At 45.3% G+C, this 19,850-nt stretch overlaps 1 protein-coding gene across 3 annotated transcripts in view; it reads right to left on the reverse strand.

Moving 5' to 3' along the window:
* Positions 1-19,606, reverse strand: part of NMT2 (N-myristoyltransferase 2) — a 54,491-nt gene extending 34,885 nt beyond the window's left edge. For all 3 annotated transcript variants that reach the window (XM_082385525.1, XM_082385524.1, XM_082385526.1), the window contains exon 1: positions 19,395-19,606. In XM_082385525.1, coding sequence (XP_082241651.1) covers positions 19,395-19,504 — 110 coding nt within the window. In that variant the 5' untranslated portion in view covers positions 19,505-19,606. The remainder of the gene's footprint in view (positions 1-19,394) is intronic.
* Positions 19,607-19,850: the final 244 nt, after the last annotated feature.

Below are 19,850 nucleotides of genomic sequence, written 5' to 3' on the forward strand. Positions count from 1 at the left end.
AAAAAAAAAAAAGATTTGGGCCAAGAATCACCTCTTCCGAGAACCCTTCTTGCTGCTTTCTAACCTGAAGTAGGTGCTCCTAACTCCGTGACCCTTCTGCCCTCTGAGTACCCTCCCATCTAGCACACTCAAAAGCCGGTGCTCTTACCTCTTTCCCCACTAGAGTGTAAGCTCCCTAAGAACAGAAGGTCTCCCATTTCTTTAAAAAACCTGTGAAATAATAGAGAAAATATACATTGGTCTTTGACCCCAGTCGCTGGCACAGAGCTCCTAAAACCCTTGGAATTTCCTGGGAGCGAGCAATGTCTTTTGCTCCAGTGAGGTGCCTCTGCGTGGGCTCCTGGATGGTCACAACAAAGACCAAGCCATGATCAGAAGCCTGAAATTTTCAGCTCCGTCCCCAGTTCTCCAGAGAGGGGAGAGGGGCTGGGAATGCAGTTAATGATCGATCATAAGCCTTCATAAAAGTCCCCAGAAGTGCAGGGTTCAGAGAGCTTCCAGGTCGGTGAACACGTGGAGGTGTTGGGAGGGTGGTGCCCGGACAGGGCATGGGCACCCGTCCCCCGCACACCTCGCCCATCTGGGTGTTCATCTGTATCCTTTACCACGTTCTTTCACAATCAACTGGTGAACGGTAAAAAGTGTTTTCCTGAGTTCTGTGGATTCAAATTAATCGAATCCGAGGAGGGGTTCTTAGGCAACTCCAATTTGTAGCTGGTCGGTCAGAAGCACAGGTGACAACCTGGACTTAGGATTGGCATCTGAAGCGGGGAGGGGGCAGTCTGGCGGGACTGAGCCCTCAACCTGTGGGATCTGACGCCGCCTCCAGGCAGACAGTGTCAGAATCGAGTTATATGGTAGGACCCCAGCCCGTGCTAGCGCTGCAGGAACGCTCGGTGTGGGGAGCCCCCGACACCTGGTGTCCGAAGCGCTGAGGGTGACAGCAGTGACAGTCAGGAGGACACAGAAGGAGAACTGGGGTTTTCCTACTCAGGTAAACACTATCTGTGCTCACCGACATTTCTGAATTCCCCTCCTGTGGACGTTCCAGAGGATGACGCATACACTCCGCATCCCACCCCCCACCCCCCCCAAGTGAGAAAGGTAGGCCCGAGCAGGCTGAGCCAATGGAAGCTGAGGAGGTGGAACAGGTCCTGCTCCCAGGTGAGAGCACGTGAGGGCCGCCACACCTTCTTCTTTGCTGACTTCCCCTCCCAGCGAGCCCCAGAGCCTTGTCAAGATGACGCATCGGGAGGGGATGGGCCTCCGTCAGCTGGGGCCCGAGAGGCCTCTGAGAAGTAGAGGTCCCCACGTGCTGCATGTAGTGCTGGGGGAGACCAAGTTTTGCTGACTTAACGTGACAGAACTGTGGGCTTGGTCTTCGCCACTCAGAGGATCCCAAGGGCCAGCCTCATCACCCAAAATCTAGGTCACAGACAGACGCTTCTTTCTGGCAGTTATTCATGTATTAAAATCAGAAAACTTTCTGAGTTAAAGTAATTCATTCCTCTGTAGAGTCAAAGCATGAAAGCCATGTTCAATAGTGAGAAGAAGTGTTTAAAAGACAAGCGCATGAGCTATAGATTCGTGTTTCCCTGTTCTCCCTAATCCTGGAATAGAAACTAGTGCTCATTTTTGGAGATACGAGAAGACCCCGCCAAGTGGCACCCTCGTGGTCTAAAAACAGTAATGCGTTCCCACCCCCAAATGAGCAGTTTGTTTCCATCAGTAGAATCAAATCTGTACTATATATTGTGATGTTTATGTTTAAAATCATCTAGTAGTTAAGGACTTCCATAAATATCTGACTAGCAATTGGGCTTAAACAAACATATCACAGCCAGATACCAGAGCTAGAAATATGCCATGGATGGTACGGTTTTGTACATTCTCTGATTTGGGAGTCTGACTATTTCGGGTTTTCCTCCCTCAGTGTTCCCAGGGTTGGCACCTCACAAAGTGGTGAACTTGCTGTGCTGTGCTTATGTGATTTATGTGCGCATTCGTGTCAGTGTGTGCAGGGTACAGAAGAAAGCTATTCCTATGTGTATCCCTAAGATCGCTAATGTTTTAATGCCTGACACTAGTAGATTTTTATAACAAATGTTTGTTGAATGAATGAATAATTCTTGGGGTAGCTCCAATCACACACTGCCAGGAAGTAGAATATCTCTGAAAGCTACAATTCCCCCAACCTGCATGGTGAAGTTGATTGCAGCCTATTATCATGTATTTACTGCGCCATCTACTATGTACTCAGCACTGTGTTGGGTGCAGGGGAAGGGTGGAAGAGGTCTAGCCTCAAAGAGACTGGAATTTGGGAATCAGAGCTGACAGGCATACCACTAGTCCCTCACTAGGACAACTGTAACCAAAAAAGATGATAACAAGTGTTGGCGAGGATGTGGAGAACCTGGAACCCTCACACACTGCTGGTGGGAATGGAAAATGGTGCAGGCGCTTTGGAAAACAGCGTGGCAGTTCCTCAAAATGCTAAACAAAGATTTACCACATGACTCAGCAGTTCCACTCCTAGGTCTATGACTAAGAGAAACGAAAATATTTGTGCACACAGACACTTGTATACAAATGTTCATAGCAACATTCTTCATAACTGCCAAAAAGTATAAACCACCAATATCCATCAACTGATGAATGAATAAAGAAAATGTGGCATATCCATATAATAAATATTATTCAGCAATTAAAAAATTGTAAACAAAAGAAAGTATTGATACAAGCAACAACATGGACGAGCTGTGAAAACATTACACTGAATGAAAGAAGCCAGTCACAAAGGGCCATACACTGTATGACTCCATGTATATGAAATGCTCAGAATAGGCAAATCGAGAGAGAGAAAGTAGATCAGTGGTTGGTGTCAGGGGCTGGGAGGATGAGGAGGGATGCGGGGTTTCAGTCTGGGGTGACGAAAATGTTCTAAAATTGATTGGGGTGATAGTTGTACAACTCTGTGAATATACTGAAAGCCACTGGATTGTACACTTTAAATGGGTGAATCACAGGGTATGTGGACTATATCTCATCAAAGCTGTTGCAAAAGTGGCAGGTGAAATTCCTGTCCCCGGGGGGTGATAAGATGCTGCAAAGGGCTCAGGATAATAGAGGAAAATCCCAGCTCAAGAAGATTCTTCTTCGAAATCTGAGGAAGAAAAAGATTCAGACTCTAAGTGCCTGAGGCTGATTACTGAATCCCAGACGTTTAACCATGGAAATCATGCAGCCCTTTTACAAAGCTCTCTTGGCTCTTTAAGAACAGAAGTTCCATTTCCCACCTCCCCAAGAATTCGTACAAAAAATCCATAAGGAAAAGCCTCTCCATTTTGCTACCCCAGGAAGGAAAGACACTTCCGTCTGTGCCTAAAGAGAATCTTTGGCACATTCAAACCCCAAGTGTAAACCAACAAACTCCTTGTCGGCCACGGAAATGTCAAACTAAATTTAATAAGCACATCCAGGAAATCTCTTCAAAGATATATTCAGGGATTCTGCAGACAGGACTTAATGGAATGAGCAAAGTAACACATTTTACAGGAAACTGTAAACGTTTTACAGTTGCCCCAGGAGAAACAAGTGAGAGAGAGACCGCCAGCTGCCCACAAAGATCCATCCCCGCTTCGTCCGGGAGCTCACAGCGTGTCAGCGAGACCACACTTCCCCACTGCTGGCAGTCAGGTACGGCCATGTGACTAAGTCCCAGCCAGCGGGATGGGAGTGGAAGCGGGCCTGCCACTTCCTGCTGGCCCAGACAGGCTCCCGGGGGTGCTCTTCCACGCTCTCCCTCCCCTGGGCCGACTGAAGGCAGGTGTAGGATGAGACAGTAGAGGATGCCAGAGCCACGTGACCAGGAGAAGGCAGCCTCTGATGGACAGGATAAAGGGAAGTTCCCCTGCCGTCCACCTGAACACCTGTCTGGGACTGTCCCATCAATACGGAAAAAAACTGGGACTTCCCTGGTGGTCCAGTGGTTAAGACTTGGCGCTTCCAATGCAGGGGGTGTGGGTTCCATCCCTGGTCGGGGAACTAAGATCCCACATGCTGCATGGCGTGGCCAAAAAAAAAAAAGGAAAGAACTTCCATCGTGTTGAGCAATGACACCATAGGGTCACCATAGGGTCCACCATAGGGTTACAGCAGCTTAGCCTGTCATAACTAATACATTAATTTTAAGAGCTCGATTCACAGTATGTGAACCCCAAAGATAAGAAAAATTTTAGATTTCACAGGATTCCACCAGAGAGAACACTTAGCTCCTCCCCACAAGGACCATTAGTAGTTTGATATTATAATTATTTTACAAAATTTTCCCCCTTGATTTCCAACTTCCTGCATAGAAAATGGTGGGATTATAGGTGATTTTAATCGCTGCTGTATTTTCATGCATTTTCTAAGCTGTCTATAAAAGCCACAATGCCTCTGCAACTAAAACATTATTAAGATACAACAGAGCTCAAGAACAGATAAATAGATCAAAGAAATGGAGTAGACAGACCTGTTACAACTCACAGCATACAAGAACTTGATATATGATAATGATTACATCATGAATCAGTAGTGAAAACATAAACTTTTAAATAAATAGTATCAGAAAAACTGACTTTCTATACAGAAAACATTAAATTAGTTTGCTACTACCCAAGAATTATAAAAACAAATTCCAAATAAATTAAATACCCAAACGTGGAAAACAAAACCGAAGGTGGTGATTAAGGCAATGATTAAGACCGAAGGCAGTGATTTTTGTCGGTTTTGTTAACATCTATCCATGCCTAGTACAGCGTCTGGCATATATGGTCAAATAAATATTTGTTGAATGAATAAGCGGAAGAATGACAATAACTTCATAATATCAGTGAAGAAAAGAATTCCTTAAATAAGGACCCAAAAGTACAAACCGTAAGATAAAAAGGGGTAATTTGACTACATCAAAGTTAAATATTTTGTGGCAAAGTGATTATTGACAAAATTTTAAAACTACAGAAGTAGGGGAGGTATTTATAAAGCACATGATAAAATATTAAGTCAGAACATATAAAAAGCTCTTTTCCCATTCACATTTTATCTCCAGCATAGTATAGACAGGCAACATAATATCCTGGTCAGGACTGCAGGCATTAGCTAGAGTCAGACCACCTGGTTTTGAATCCTGGCTCCACTACTTCCTAGCTGTGTGACTTGGAATATTTTACTTAACCTCTCTGTGCTTCAGTTTCCATACCTGCAAAAGGATGAAGCTTTCAATGAATGGTGTTACAAAAATTGTCAGGATAAAATGAGCTAATACATTAGTATCAATAGTTGGCAAAAAGAAATCACTCAGCCAATGCTAGCTATTATTATGATTATCCTGCTTTACTTTTCTTCATATAACTTATCACTAGCTAAAAACGTATTATTTGTCTTCCTCTGACTAGAACATAAGATCCATAAGACAGCCTTTTCCATTGTATTCTTAGCACCTAAAACAGTGTCTGAGGTATAAAATAAATATTTGCTGGGTGAATGAGAAATCAATGTAAAAATCAATAGGAAGACAAAACACTGAGAGATGAATGGGCTGAGGATATGAATAAATGATTCACAGAAGAGGAAACCCTAACAGCCAATAAACTTATGAAAGGATGCTCAACCTCACCAGCAGCAAGGAAACTGAAAATGAAACCACTTCAGATTCTACTTTTTATCCAGTGACTCGCCAAACATTTTCAAGTCTAATAACATCAGAAGAATGTGAGGAAAGGTAATATTTATATAATGCTGGTACAAGCAATTTGGAAACAATCTGGCATCCCCCCCATAACTATCATCCACATCATCACCATCATCATCACCATCATCACTCCCACCATCATTACCATCAATCATCATCACCATCATCATCACTATCATCACCACCACCACCATCATCATCGTCACCGTCATTACTCCCACCATCATTACCATCAATCATCATCACCATCATCATCACTATCATCACCACCACCACCACCGCCATCCCCACCACCATCACTGTCATTGTCATCATCGTCATGGTCGTTGTCAGAGCAGCTAACACTTTAGTGCACTCACCGTGTAAGCACCTTATATATATCAACCTTGTAAATTGTCACAACAACCTTGTGAGGTTAAGTCCTACAATTATAGTTAATCCCATTTTATAGAAGAGGAAACTACAAGACATAGAGGTTAAGTAACTTGCTGAAAATCACAGCTAAATAATGGCAGAGCCAAGGACTCAAATCAGCCAATCAGACTCCAGGATTCAGGTAATTACTACAATATATCGTCTCTTGTTTATGCGTTTCCACTGGATGAATATCTGTTTAGATATTTATTGGCGGTCTTGAGGTCTTCTCTGGGGAATGACCTCTTCTTTTGTGAACATTTTTTATTAGCCTAGTTGTCTTTTATTGAATGGTAACAGATCTTTAGTGTGTGTGTGTGTGTGTGTGTGTGTGTGTGTGTGTGCATGTGTAGGTGTGTATGTGTGTTCTGTTTGGGATACCAAATCACTTTATTTAGAGGGAAATGCACTACCCAGGAGAGAAAATACATGAGGCAGTTTGGCACAGTTTATGAAAAAGGTAACCCAAAGGAGCATCACGGTGCCCAGGTGATGGAAGAGAACTCACAGCCACAGCTGCGGGGCAGGTGGGCTGAGGCAGACTCAAACTCTCCCGGGTACCGGCCACAGGTTGTTCTCATGCTGGATTGGGGCACCCATCTGATACACGCTGATCACCTGGCCGCCCAACTCAAGAACGGATTTTATCTATAGGTCAGGTTCTTGAAGGCCCACGAGTGAGTCTGTTTTGTCAGAGGCTCATGTGTGCGATTCCAGTCACGACTTCTTCACCCACTTCCTGCACAAGCGTGATGCACAGTCCAGAGCAAGAAGCTAACCTTGCCGCCGTCGTCACCTGGCTTTGCCACGGCCTGACCTCCAGCAGGATTTCCGCCTCCTCATCAACGCAGAAGCTTCATCCCTTGCCCTGCATCTTCCTTCCCCTCCTGGGGCTGATGGAGGAAACACCTGTCAGAAGTTCTTTAAAGCCACATCATCTCTGGTCAAAGCGGTACGTCACCGAGAAGCCCTTGGAGGGCTCCGAGCTCAAAGCTGCCCTAGAAGTTTATGATCAGTGAGGGGCGGAAACCTGACCGTGATCCTTATCATTATAAAGGTCAGCCAAGGAGGCAGGCAGCGGTAGCTACTGAGGCTGGAGCATTGGGTAGAGGTCACGGCGGGACCGGCCAACAGTTCCAATATTCCCGTGGGTGTCAGCAGCAGAGGGCGGCTGGCTCCTGGCAGTGGCTGACCAACAAGCCCCGAGCAATGCGGGCCCAGCTGCAGTAGGACCCGGACGATTCCCTCTGCTAGCTTCTGGCCTAGAGTTTGCTAACCAAGTCCCCTTTCTTACATATTGCGCTGTTTCCAAGGTTTTAGTTCTTACTGTAATCTAAAGGTGGGAAAATACCTTCTACCTCATTAGCCTTCTCTCTCCACAAGTATTTCATTATTATTCAACACATTTGGGGCCTACTTCCCATAAAAACCCAATTCTAATAAGAGTTAATGTTAACTCATCATAAAATTTTACCAATACTCATTGGCCAGAAACTAGTCTAGCGTGAAGTTTAGTTTGTGAAGTAAGACCTGTCTTTGCAGACTATCCAAGACCAGAATAAACGAAGAAATATGTAAAATGCTCCTAAAAATTGTCTGGATATCTTTAAGGTCACTACATGTAACTGAAAGACTACATTCAAATTCTCCAGCTATTCCACAAGCAAATTTCTTAAAGGCTTATTACTTCCTTGCATCTTAGGTAAAACTGTTCCGAAAGATAAAATGGTGAACAAAACAAGCAGAAAAATCAAGTTTCCTAAAAAGGTTGAGCTTGTTGGCAGAGTATATCCTTCGAGACAGTCTAGATTAGTTGGCAGAGTATAACCTTTGAGACAGTCTAGATGAGTGAAAAACTACCCTATTTCCTACAGCCTGTTCTTACTCATGCTCACAAATGTTCTTCTGATAGAAGAATAGCCCATACACACTAGCTCCTATTTCTATGACTTTTCTCATTTCTGGGCCTTTCAGAGTTTACTGAAGGAAGACGATTAACAAGTCAAAAAAAATTTTTTTTTCTGGCTGAGATTCATTTCAATATTGTATTAGCGCTGTTATAGATAATAAAATTAATGTGTCAGCAAAGTTCACAATTCAGTGTGCTTTTCAAACGATATTCCTATTTGTGAATTCCCTTGCTAGATCCAATATTCATTCTTTACTCTCTCTTTTGTATATTCCGATGTTGCCCATGGACCTACTCAATTCTTTCATTAAATAAACGTTCCATACTTTGATGAAATCCTCGTGGTTACAGAGTGTGGCAAAATATTAGGCTTCCCCTCTCCCCTAGAAAGATCTGGTGAATAAATAAGGGGCAAGACATGCCCCACGGGGAAGGCAAATCACTGTCTCAGGCGGTTAAATCTGCGAGGAGGGGCGAGGAGGCGCCAACGGCGAGAAGGTGATGGTCAAATCCCATCTAGGCTGGAGGGATTCCAGGGACCGATGGCCCCGAAGGGGTAGAAACACTAGAACAGAGAAAACACTAGCTCGACCTCGAGTGGAAGGGCTGAGCAATGAGTCTGGGATATGAGACCAAGTACAAAGGCCAGAAACGGGATGCAGAGAAAACATGATTTCAGTGGACAGTCAAGGGTCAGAGGCCAAGCAGAGGTCGCACAGGTGTCTCTCATCTCCAGGAATCACAAAGGTGAACTTGGAGTTCTCAAACACAAAGGACAGGACCTCCCAGATCCAGAAGGGAGCCAGAGGTCATGGTCCACTTTGCGGTGGCAGAGGAAAGAGACAGGACATTTTTTAAAAGCACAAGCATATGCAAACTATTATATACAGAATGGATAAAAAACAAAGTCCTACTGTAGAGCACAGGGAACTATATTCAATATCCTGTGACAAACCACAATGGAAAAGAATATGAAAAAGAATATGTATATGTATAACTTTGCCATACAGCAGAAATTAAAACAACATTGTAAATCAACTACACTTCATTAAGATAAATTAAAAAAATAAAATAAAATAAATGTAAAAAGCACAGAAACACCCCAGGGCTCAGAGAAAGTGTCTAATAGAGAAAGAACAGCTGGCAGTGCCTAGAAGTACAGCTGAAAAGTGGGACAAGCCAGGAGATGGGCAGGACAGGCGTCTCTCTTCTGCCTACATTTATCTTGCCCCCTGACCTTTGGGCTATGGAAGCAGAAAGTCAATCCAAGGAGCTCTGGGGGCCTGACAGCACCCGTGGCACAAGGTCTGTGGTCCTTATCCCCTGAGGGTAGGGACCAGGCCCAGGACCATGTGTGTACTTGTTAAATCCCTGTTAGATCCTAACAGTTTGAGAGCCACATGTTTCAATTTCCCGACAAGACACTCCTACCCAGAGAGATGCACTGACCAGTATTCCAACATCCAACTGAGGGTGAGTGACAGGAGTTTCTTGATTCCTGGTTTAATACTCATTTCCACACACCACACCGCCTCCTTAAAACTTGTTATCTGGAAAGCTTTTTAAAATATTTATGAAAAAATATTCTGGAGAAGTGCTATACATCCTAGGATACTCATTTCAGCGCCGTTTGTTAGCACAAAAGACTGGAAACAATCTCATGATCTATGAACAGGGGACAGATTAAATGAGAAATGGGACATCCATTCAACAATAGCATGCAGCCTTTTAAAAAATGAGGTTGGGAGAATTCCCGGTGGTCCAGTGGTTAGGACTCTACACTTTCACTGCGGAGGGCCTGGGTTCAATCCCTGGTCAGGGAACTAAGATCCCACAAGCTGTGCAGCGCGGCCCAAAAAATAAATAAATAAATAAATAAATAATGAGGGTGGCCTATGGGTTTTAATATATAATATACATGCAAGGATTTCCAAGATACACTGTTAGGTGAAAAATCAAGGTGCAGCAATGGAAGGTCACACTCCCACTGTTGGTGAATGTCCGTGCACACGTAAGCACGCCCATGCACGCATGCACCGGCCCCGCATCCTTGTACATGTACAGAATGCCACCAGGAGGACATGCCAAGAACTGGCATCCGGAGCTGCTCACAGGGAGGGAAACTCAGGGCTGGCAGAATGAGACTTCCTTTTCACTGGATACCCTTTTTGTGCCTTTTGAAGTTTGTACCATATGCTCATACTACCTATTTGAAAAATAATAATTAAAAAAAGAAGGTGTCTACAAAATCAAAGGTAATATACAGATGTTCTATCAGTTAGTGTACAGGTCGAGCTGTGCGGGTCAAGTCCCAAAATAACAGCAGCATGGGACACAGAAGCCCACGTCGCTCTCACAGGAAAGTCTTGCTTCCCTCGGTGGGGAAGTTCCGCCGGAAGAAGATCCAGAATCCCTTCACCTGCTCTCGGCCATCCCTAGGATCCCTGGGATGTGTGCTGGGCTCACCTGGTCCACGGAGACTTACCATCTCAAACAAGCACACCCTGGCCCTGCTCCTTTGGAAGAAGGGGCCACTAATGGCCTCGGCCACTGGGACCCAACAACAGGAGACTGAACAGAGGAGGATATTCTATTATCTCCACAGAGTCATATGATGGACTAGTTAGCCAGTTCCCGTGACTCCGGAGAAGGCTCTGTAACACCCTGGAAAGATGGTCCTGGCACATCAAGTGACAAACAGGAATCTCCAGGACCAGAGGAGCAGTATATTTGCATTTTTATAAATATATATGAACTGGAAAATGTATAAATGAATATGCCAAGTCATTGTCTTTTTGCTTGGTGATACATTCTAATGTTCCATTTTAGAAATGATGCATTTTTGCAAAAATGGTTTTTTTAAAAACTTCAACTGGAAAAATAAAAAAGGAACTCTGCTTTCAGGGGCTCTTTCTTCGGTTTCTTTAAAATGGTAATAAATACCCAAGGGCAGTAAAGAACAAGTATCTACCCCACCGCCAAATACTAAATGAAGAAATTGCGGGAAAGTATCATACTAACTGAGTCGCCCTCTTTCTCTGGGAAAGTAGTACATGAGCTTGACCATGGAGTGAACACAGAACAGAGGAGCCCATATTCCCCTGGCGTGTGTGTTCAAGCCAGCAACAGAAGTGCAATGTGCTTACAAAACAGAAATTGCAAAGGTAAATCCCAACTCAGCATGGGGCCCGCACCGGGTGACCGTGTGCTGGGTTCTCTCCCGTGACGGGCCACCAACTGAGAGGAACTCAAAGCGTCGCCCAGAAGCGCTACCCGTGGTGGGCGCTGCACAGGCCAGGCTGCGGAGCTGGGGTACCGGGTACCGAGGGGCTGACGCGGCTTCCTCCGGCAGTGCTACCACCCAGAGATGTTCAGTAACCGGATTCCTAAGCCCATGTTGCTTCTTACAAGAATCTGACTTTGTGGAGGCGTGAACGACGGCAGTGCGGGAGGGAAAGGATGCTGGCGTGTGACAGGCTACTGTGGGCTACACGGAACTCGAAGCAGAAAGAAGAAGAAACAGCCAGGAAAGAAGCATAGAAGAAAAAGGATCTTATTGCAACTATTGATGCTATCATTAAACGCAGTCCTTTGACGAGACCAAAAGACAAACTAAGAAAGGGTCTTCTATAATCGAGGTGCAATGTCTTTTAAAACAAAGAAACGTATGCATTTATTTCCTTTTAAATTCACTGACATTTCTTGGGTTGGCCAAAAAGTTCATGTGGGTTTTTCCATAACATCTTATGGAAAACCCAAACGAACTTTTTGGCCAACCCAATAGTATACCCATTACGCTGGTGAACCTTGGCTCCAGAGGCGCTGAAGCTGGTAATCTACGACATATGGGGAGATGAACTTGAAACATTATCAAACAAACTGCTCTGTATTGAGAGTCCACTAGACCATGCAGTTTGTGAACAGGCAGGGGTCACACAGTCAGACAGCAAGAGGCCCCAAGACCTAAATCTGAATCTAAGATGTGGCCTGGGCAAGTTATTTAAACCTGGAGAAGGCTCAGTCTCCTCACCTGTTATTATAATGATTCAGTGAGAAAAAAAAATTATATACAAGGAAAGAAGCCCACGGCAGGAGGAGTTCAAAAGATGAGCTATCAGGCTTCCCTGGTGGCGCAGTGGTTGAGAGTCTGCCTGCCAATGCAGGGGACACGGGTTCAAGCCCTGGTCTGGGAAGATCCCACATGCCGCGGAGCAACTAGTCCCGTGAGCCACAACCACCGAGCCTGCGCGTCTGGAGCCTGTGCTCCACAACAAGAGAGGCCACGATAGTGGGAGGCCCGCGCACCGCGATGAAGAGTGGCCCCCGCTCGCCGCAACTAGAGAAAGCCGTCGCACAGAAACGAAGACCCAACACAGCCAAAAATAAATATAAAAATAAAAAAATTAAAAAAATTTAAAAAAAGATGAGCTATCATTTTCCCATGCTGGGTCCTATACAGCAAAGAGCACAACTAAGGATGCCACAGTCCACATCCTTCAAACGCAGAATTAGGAAAAGGAAGTCCCTGACGTCTTCCTCATGCACACAGGGGAACATTTTTTAAGTTAGAAGCTGGCCTGTCAGTGAAGATGAGGAACCACTGGAATCCACTCAACAGACCTTTACGAAGCTACCTATGTGTGCAATTCCCAGATATTACAAGGATTGGGGTCTGTGTGAGCAGACAGGTAGACACATGTCTCGTGTTCTGTAGGCATGTTTTGAGGTGCCAGCCTTGTTTATTATCTCCTTCTCTGAAAACTACTTTAATTCCAGACCTCCCTGAAGGCCTGGCCCTAAATGGCCATGTTGTACCACGTGACAACCCCCTCCGGCTGCCGGCTCACCCTCTGCCACCCCTGCCTGGACCCAGCCTGCTGGTAGTGGACTGATGGAGGGAAGGCTAGACGGACAGACAGACCCGCCTTCCTGACCTGCTGGTCCTCAATTCTAATAAAGTTCAGCCATGCTTTATTTCAAGACAACCTATTGTATGTGTAAAATAAAATCTTCTATGTGAGCCAGTGTGTAGATGTTACACATACATGTTAAACAAGAGACACTGGGAGTTCCCTGGAGGTCCAGTGGTTAGGACTCAGCGCTTTCACTGCTGAGGGCGTGGGTTCAATCCCTGGTTGGGGAACTAAGATCCCACAAGCTGCGTGGTAAGGCCAAAAAAAGAAAAAAAAAAAAAAAAGAAGAGAGAGACACCAAAAACTCTGTTCCCGCCTACAACGCACCATGTGACCCTGGAGAAGTCACTTACCTTTGAGCCAGAGCTTCCTTCCCGTAAAACAAGGGTCTGCCTGAGAAGATGGCTGGGGGGCAGAGCGACTGGTGGAAAGGCACGCGTGAAGGATACACTCAGTAAGGGTCCCAGGGCCTTCGCCAGGGGTTGTCACTCTCAGTTATAATGACCAGAGAGGGTGTCATGAAAGAAAGGACACTGGAGCTGGACCTTGAACTTGGAGAAGAGGCAGACGTGGGAGGATTAAGAGACCACACTCAGAGGGACACTGAGGGAGGCGTGGCCTATGAGGGGGAGCGGAGGATGGACGCCAGTAAACCCCTTTGGTGAACAATGATGTCTGACGTTGAATTTGAAGTTGTTTTCTGCCCTAGGCTATAATCAAACCCCTGCGCTCTTGATTCACAAAAGCTTCAGCAAATGCTGTGCAGGACAGCCCCGTGTATTAGTGGTTCCTGCCGGGGGAGGGGGATGAAAGAGAGCTGACTGGATTCCACCGGGTCAAAGGTCTCGGGAGAAATGCTATAGGACCCAAAGCATTAGGAGCTAGTGATGGGGCAGTTGGGGCCACATGGACGTGCTGGAGGACCACGAAAACCTCGGTCCCCACGAGACCCTCACAAATACGTATGAGCTTGAGCCATTTTGTTAGATATTAAAGAAAAAAGTGACCCTGGAAGGTTAAAGGATGTGGAAACACTTGGGTTTTAGGAAAATTGGGAGAAAAATCCTACCAGCTTCTAGACTGAAAACAAGTCAAAACAAAGAAAAAGAATACGGTTACCTATAAAAGAAAGAGAAGCAGATTGGCAGAGAAACATCTGTTCCACTAAATGCTAGAAGATACTAAAACAATGTTTCTGGAGTTTGAAGGAAAACGGTTATCACAGAATTACACTTATACCCAGACTCTGGTTCATGCATGAGAGTAAAAAAAGGCATCTTCAGACATATATGAAGTTAGAAAATATATCATCCACCTACTCTAATAAAATTAAGGGAGAAAATAATCAAAGAAGAAAAGGAGAGGGTGTAGTTTATAAGAAATAGTGGTAAGCAATGGAAACAGTAATGCAGTCAGGAAAGTTTAAGAAGTTTTTGATACTATGGATGTGACTGTAACGTTAATAGTTAAGAAAAAAGCTTTAATATGATATAAGGGCAAAAATAAAAGAAGCTACATGGAATTGAAATTTCAGATTATTTCAACAAAATCTAGGAAATGTAAAGGAAGGAGAAATCCAAACATCCTACAAGGTTTGTCTTGTTTGGTAGTACACAGAATATTTTGGACATTGGTTAATTTTTGACATTGATAGAGAAATACAGAAAAAAAGCATGCTTGCTTGAAATTTAATGATAATTCCTAGAAGAAGAAAAATAGGATATAGAGCTCCTAAACCACTAGAAGGAGAAAAAAAAAAGGAAGAATGGAAACTTGATATATTCTGCAAAACACAAGAAAAGAATAAGGAAATATTTTGAGTACCAAGAAGGCTTACAAAATTCAAAGGCAGGATATGATCTGAGCAGTCCAACACAATGGCCATGACCCACATGCGGCTATTAAATTTAAATGAATTAAAAATGAATAAAATTTAAAAGTCGTCTCCTAAGTCACACTGGTCACAAGTGGCCAGTGACCTCTGTATTGGACATTTCCATCACCACAGAAAGCTCTAGCAGACAACACTCATAGTCAGTGCACAATACAAGGTAATATGAGTCTATGTAAAGTATGATCCTATTTATGTTAAACATACATTTATATATACATATAAACAGATAAATATAAATGCTAATTGTCAGTGGAAAGTAATAGATAACAAAAGCATCTGTGTATAAAGTATAAAATACGATCTTATTTATGTAAGTATATGTGTAGGTGTATATACATGTATATAAATATAAATAAGTGTGACTTGATTACACTGTCAATAGTGGTAGCTCTTAGAAATGAGATGATGGGGGCTTTTACTCTCCATATACTTTACTGTTTGCATTTTTAATAAGCATATTTTAGAGGACAATGAGTAAAAGTCATTTACATATTTTCAATGGGAGTAAGCACAAACCAATCAACCAACCTCTTTCTTGAACCTGGTACAGAACCTGGTTCCAACCGCATGGTTAACCCAGTAACTAACTTGAACTCGTAAATAGCTACTGTGTACACTCAGGTTAATAAACAATTTCAAGATGGCACAGTAGGTGTCCTATACTTGGAGACTTTCTAGAGTTTAGCCAAGCTCTGCAAGAAGTTTGTTCTGGGCCTCAGGGTGATGTCACCCTTTCAGATGTTAAGCCTGAACTGACATTTGATACTTTTAAATGTCATTCCCTAAATTGGGAGGTTGCTTGGGCAAAGGCTGTTAGCTCACCTTTCAATTTAGATTTATACTATTGATAACAGATCACATTTCAGAGGAGCAGCTTTCAATTAGCCCTTGAGTTTTCCATGACAAGAAAAATCTCTGGAGAGTTACAGTAATTTTTTTGCATCTTCCCACCGACTCTACAGTTGACTAAGGAGAAGTTCCCACCGCCCATCTCAACAACAGATAAAATCAGAACTAACAACACAGGGCACACAGAATAACTTCCATTTTTCCTCTTTAAATTGGGGGTAACAGAAGAGAGGTTAGGGTCTCTGTTAAAAGAATTCCAAAGTTTTAATTTTAATCTTTCCCAAATACCAGATCTTTAATTTTTCTAAGAAAAATAACTTATTTAAAATGTCTGGGAAGACCCCTCAAATACCAAAACTATTTCAGATATACCCCAGGGAATAATTTGGTCATGTATCTGCCAACATAGGCATCTTCGTATATGCTTATTTTATTCCCTATGTAAATATTCTTGGTAGCTGCCTCTATTCACCTCAGCGAATAATGAGGGAAAGGCTCTCTGCATGAAAAGGAGATGAAACACATCAGTTCATCCAGGAACTATGCATTTTGCAAGTCAGTGTTGGTAAAGCAAGGAGAGAGATTTGCCAACTTGAATGTTGATTTCACATGGGGCCAACTGTGTGCTCCCGTTTCCACCACGGGGCAGTAACTATGCTTAACGCGGGGTAGGCAGGCTAAGAGATAAAGACCAGGACCCACTCTATTTTACAAACGGAGAAGATGCAGATCAATGGGGCAGATCTAAGATTACCTTAGAACTTTTTTTTTTCCGTGTCCCCTGCAGTAGAAGTGCACAATTCTAACCACTGGACCGCCAGTTCTACCTTAGAACTTTTAATATGCTTGAAAGTTTTCAAGTTCCCTCAAACGCTTTACAAAGACACACTTCCCCTAACTGTAAATCATGTGCTCGAGCAATATTTAAAGCATGTTTCTCGGTAATCCTCCGTTGGTCTCCTTCTAATTGCTGCATATCGTTTGAAGATAATAAAGCTACACTTTTTTGAATTTAGTCTTGCTAATTAAAACAGACAATCCCTGCCCTCCCCCAAGATTTTTGGAATTCATGAAATCTGGGTAGTGGTGTGCCACTTTCATACTTGGGTGGACCAAAAAGTTAAACGAAGAGCACATTTTCCATGAAAAATAAGATACAGAGATAGTGAGATGCCAGTATTTTATAACATGTCAGCCATTGCTTTTAACTGAACAAAAGTCATATTTCATTTATGGATTTCTGGCATAATCCACAAAATGAAATACCTGTTTTAATTCATAAAAAAAAATTCTACAAAAATGGAAGAAAAGCATACACAGTAGTATTTACATTGTGCGGACAAAAGAGTCTAATTTGGTAATTTCCTTTTCCCTGAGGCTCTAGTTTTAGTATGTCTAAGACACCCAATAAATACATTATACTCAATAGTGTGGGTGAATTAATTCTTATAGGCCACAAGGGTACTATTTAGTAAATGACTGCTTTGTGCACTGACCCATACCTAGAGGCCTCAAAGTGATAACTCACCCTTCAAAGGTAAAGCGTGTACATACCCATTCCTTCAAAGCCTCATTATTTGTCACCTGATTAAACTGGTGGAGTGAAGAGGCCAGGTGTCAAAAAGAGGAGTCTTTCAAATTGTAACATTTACAAACTTGAGCTACTCAAGAAAAAAAATCTAGGTTTCCACTGAGCCATATCATCAGTACCCGAGCCAAATAAAACACAATTACCCCCAAATTGGCACACAGCATCTGAATTCAAATCCAGAAAAGCAGTCCAAGTAGCACAGCAACTTGGATTTTCACTAATCTTCTTACATTTTAATAGACTACAATAAACCCATTACAACGATTTCTTCCTTCTAGAAGCTGAAATCATGTTATCTGTTCTTGGTGAAAACCTTTCAGTCCATTGAGCAGCTCTAATTTTGAGTAACTGTGCTAACATATAATTAATGTGCTGATGTACAAAACTGAAAATGTCTGAAGAAGGCATGGAGATGCTTCTGGGTGCTAATCTGGGAACTTCGCACAGCCTCCTGCAAGGTTCCCGGGGGCAGGTCCTGATCAATGGGTACACAGATGAGTAATTCTCTGTACCACGGACATTCTTGACTGTATAAGCAAAGAAGTACATAATCAAACCTTCCAAAGGATGAAGAACAACAAACAGACATTACAGTGGAGAAGGCAGTCCATTACAGTGGACGTCCAGGGTCTTGCCAGAAAGACAGGAGCTAAAGTTTTTTGGGTAATGCATCATATTTGCATCTGGGCCCATTTCTGGCACCAGGGCCATTGTTTCAATAACATATCTATATTTAGCTATCTATCACAGACAAATTTCTATCACTGCACAAACAGAAGTCGAGCTCAGATGTCTGCAGAATTTCCTTTCCTCTCTTTAAAAAAAAACATTCTAGACCAGACTGATAACATTCTGTACTTGCAGCTGCCACTGAAAAATATTCATGCCAATGAAAGATACACTTAGTCAGCTTTTCTTTTTCTTGATCTTTTAATATTTTATAACACATTAAAGCTCAAAGTTCCTTTCTTAAATAAATCTTCAAGCAGACGTTAAATAGAATGCAAATACTTTACACTTTAAATCATCAATCATTTAAAGAATCTTCTCCATGAACTGAATAAATAAGCCATCTGTGACTACGGCCTCCCTATCATGTTTTTAAGCTGACCCACTTCTTCCCCGGTCACCATGGTTTGTAAAATCTCACTTCTAAGGGGATGAGTGCTCGGTGCCAGCCCCTAGTTCGCATTCAACTGGGTAAAAGGGTAACGTAAACCCCAGGCAGCATTTAAAATGACCTCCCCTACCTACAAAAACAGAACTTCAATACCCTCCCCCCCCCCCACCGGAAGCAATCTTTTCTCCAACCGGAGAGCAAATCAAGAATGCGAGGGAGAAAATGAGCCAGTGAAAGGAGGAAGAAACCTGATCAGGTGTTAAAACGCATGGCTCTGGACATCAACCAGCAAGCAGAATCGCGTCCGGTCGGCGGGAGCTGCTCCCCAAGACGGAGCTGAAATCAAGGTCGGACCCGCTTCTAGAGATGCTGACCCACTTCTAGAGATGCGGACCCGCTCGGCGGCGGCGAACCTGCGCGTCCCCAGGAGCCTGGCCGGGATCCCCGGCGCCCCCGGCCCGGCCCGGCGCGGGGCGGGGCGGTCGGGGCGGCACAACTTTCCGCAGCTCCCCGCCAGCGGCGCCCAAACGAGCAGGGGCGAATCTCAAGCCGCTCCCGGCCATCAGCGGCTCTTTTCTCCCGGTGGTGGTGGCGGCTGGGGGAGGGGTGGGAGGACTTCAGGAGAGGATGACAAGGAGCGGAGAGAGGAGGACCACTTCCCACCGGCCGGGCCGCCACAAAGGGAAGGGCGCCGCGCCCCCCTCGGTGCCACCGAGTCTCACGCCTGACGGGATGGGGACGCGCGAGGGCCGGCGGGCCGCGCGGCAGGTGACAGCGGCGTGGCGGGTCCCCGCGCCTCCCCGCCCACCCGGGGCCTCGCCTCCGCCGCGCGGCTCGGCGAGCGAGACGCGCCCCCCGGACCTCCCGCCGCCCCTGAGCCCCGCGAAAGCCAGGCGGGGGGCCGCCCGCCGCTCAGCGGTGCGGCCGCCGCGCCCCGGAGCCGGCGTCCGCGAGGAGCCCCGGGCGCGCCTACCCCTTGGCGTGCTCCGTCTCCTCCTCATTGTCCCCGTCGATCCCGCACGTGTCCTGGTCGTCCAGCTCCAGGCTCTGCTGGCTGGCCGCGGACTCGCTGTCCTCCGCCATCGCGGCGGCGCGGGCTGGGGCGGCGCTCCGGACAGCGGGCGCGGGGGGCCGGCGCGGCGGAGGCGGCGCGGCGAGCAGCTCCCTCTAGCGCCGCCCGCCGTCTCCTCGGAGCCGGAGCCGCAGGCGTGCCCGCCCCTCCTGGCCCCGCCCCGCCTCGCCTCGCCCCGCCCCTCCTCGCCTCGCTCCGCCCCGCCCCCTGCGGCCCGGGTCGGGTGGAGGGCGGTTCGCGCGCCCCCGCGGCCCGGGGTAGGGAGCGGGCGGGGCGGGGGGCAGTAGGGGTGGTCGCGACCCGCCGCGCGCAGGAGCGTAGCCCTGGGTCCCGCCCGGTGCCTGAACCCTGCGCTCG

This window comes from Balaenoptera borealis, assembly GCF_965194805.1.
Source record: "Balaenoptera borealis genome assembly, chromosome: 3".
NCBI lineage: Eukaryota > Metazoa > Chordata > Mammalia > Artiodactyla > Balaenopteridae > Balaenoptera > Balaenoptera borealis.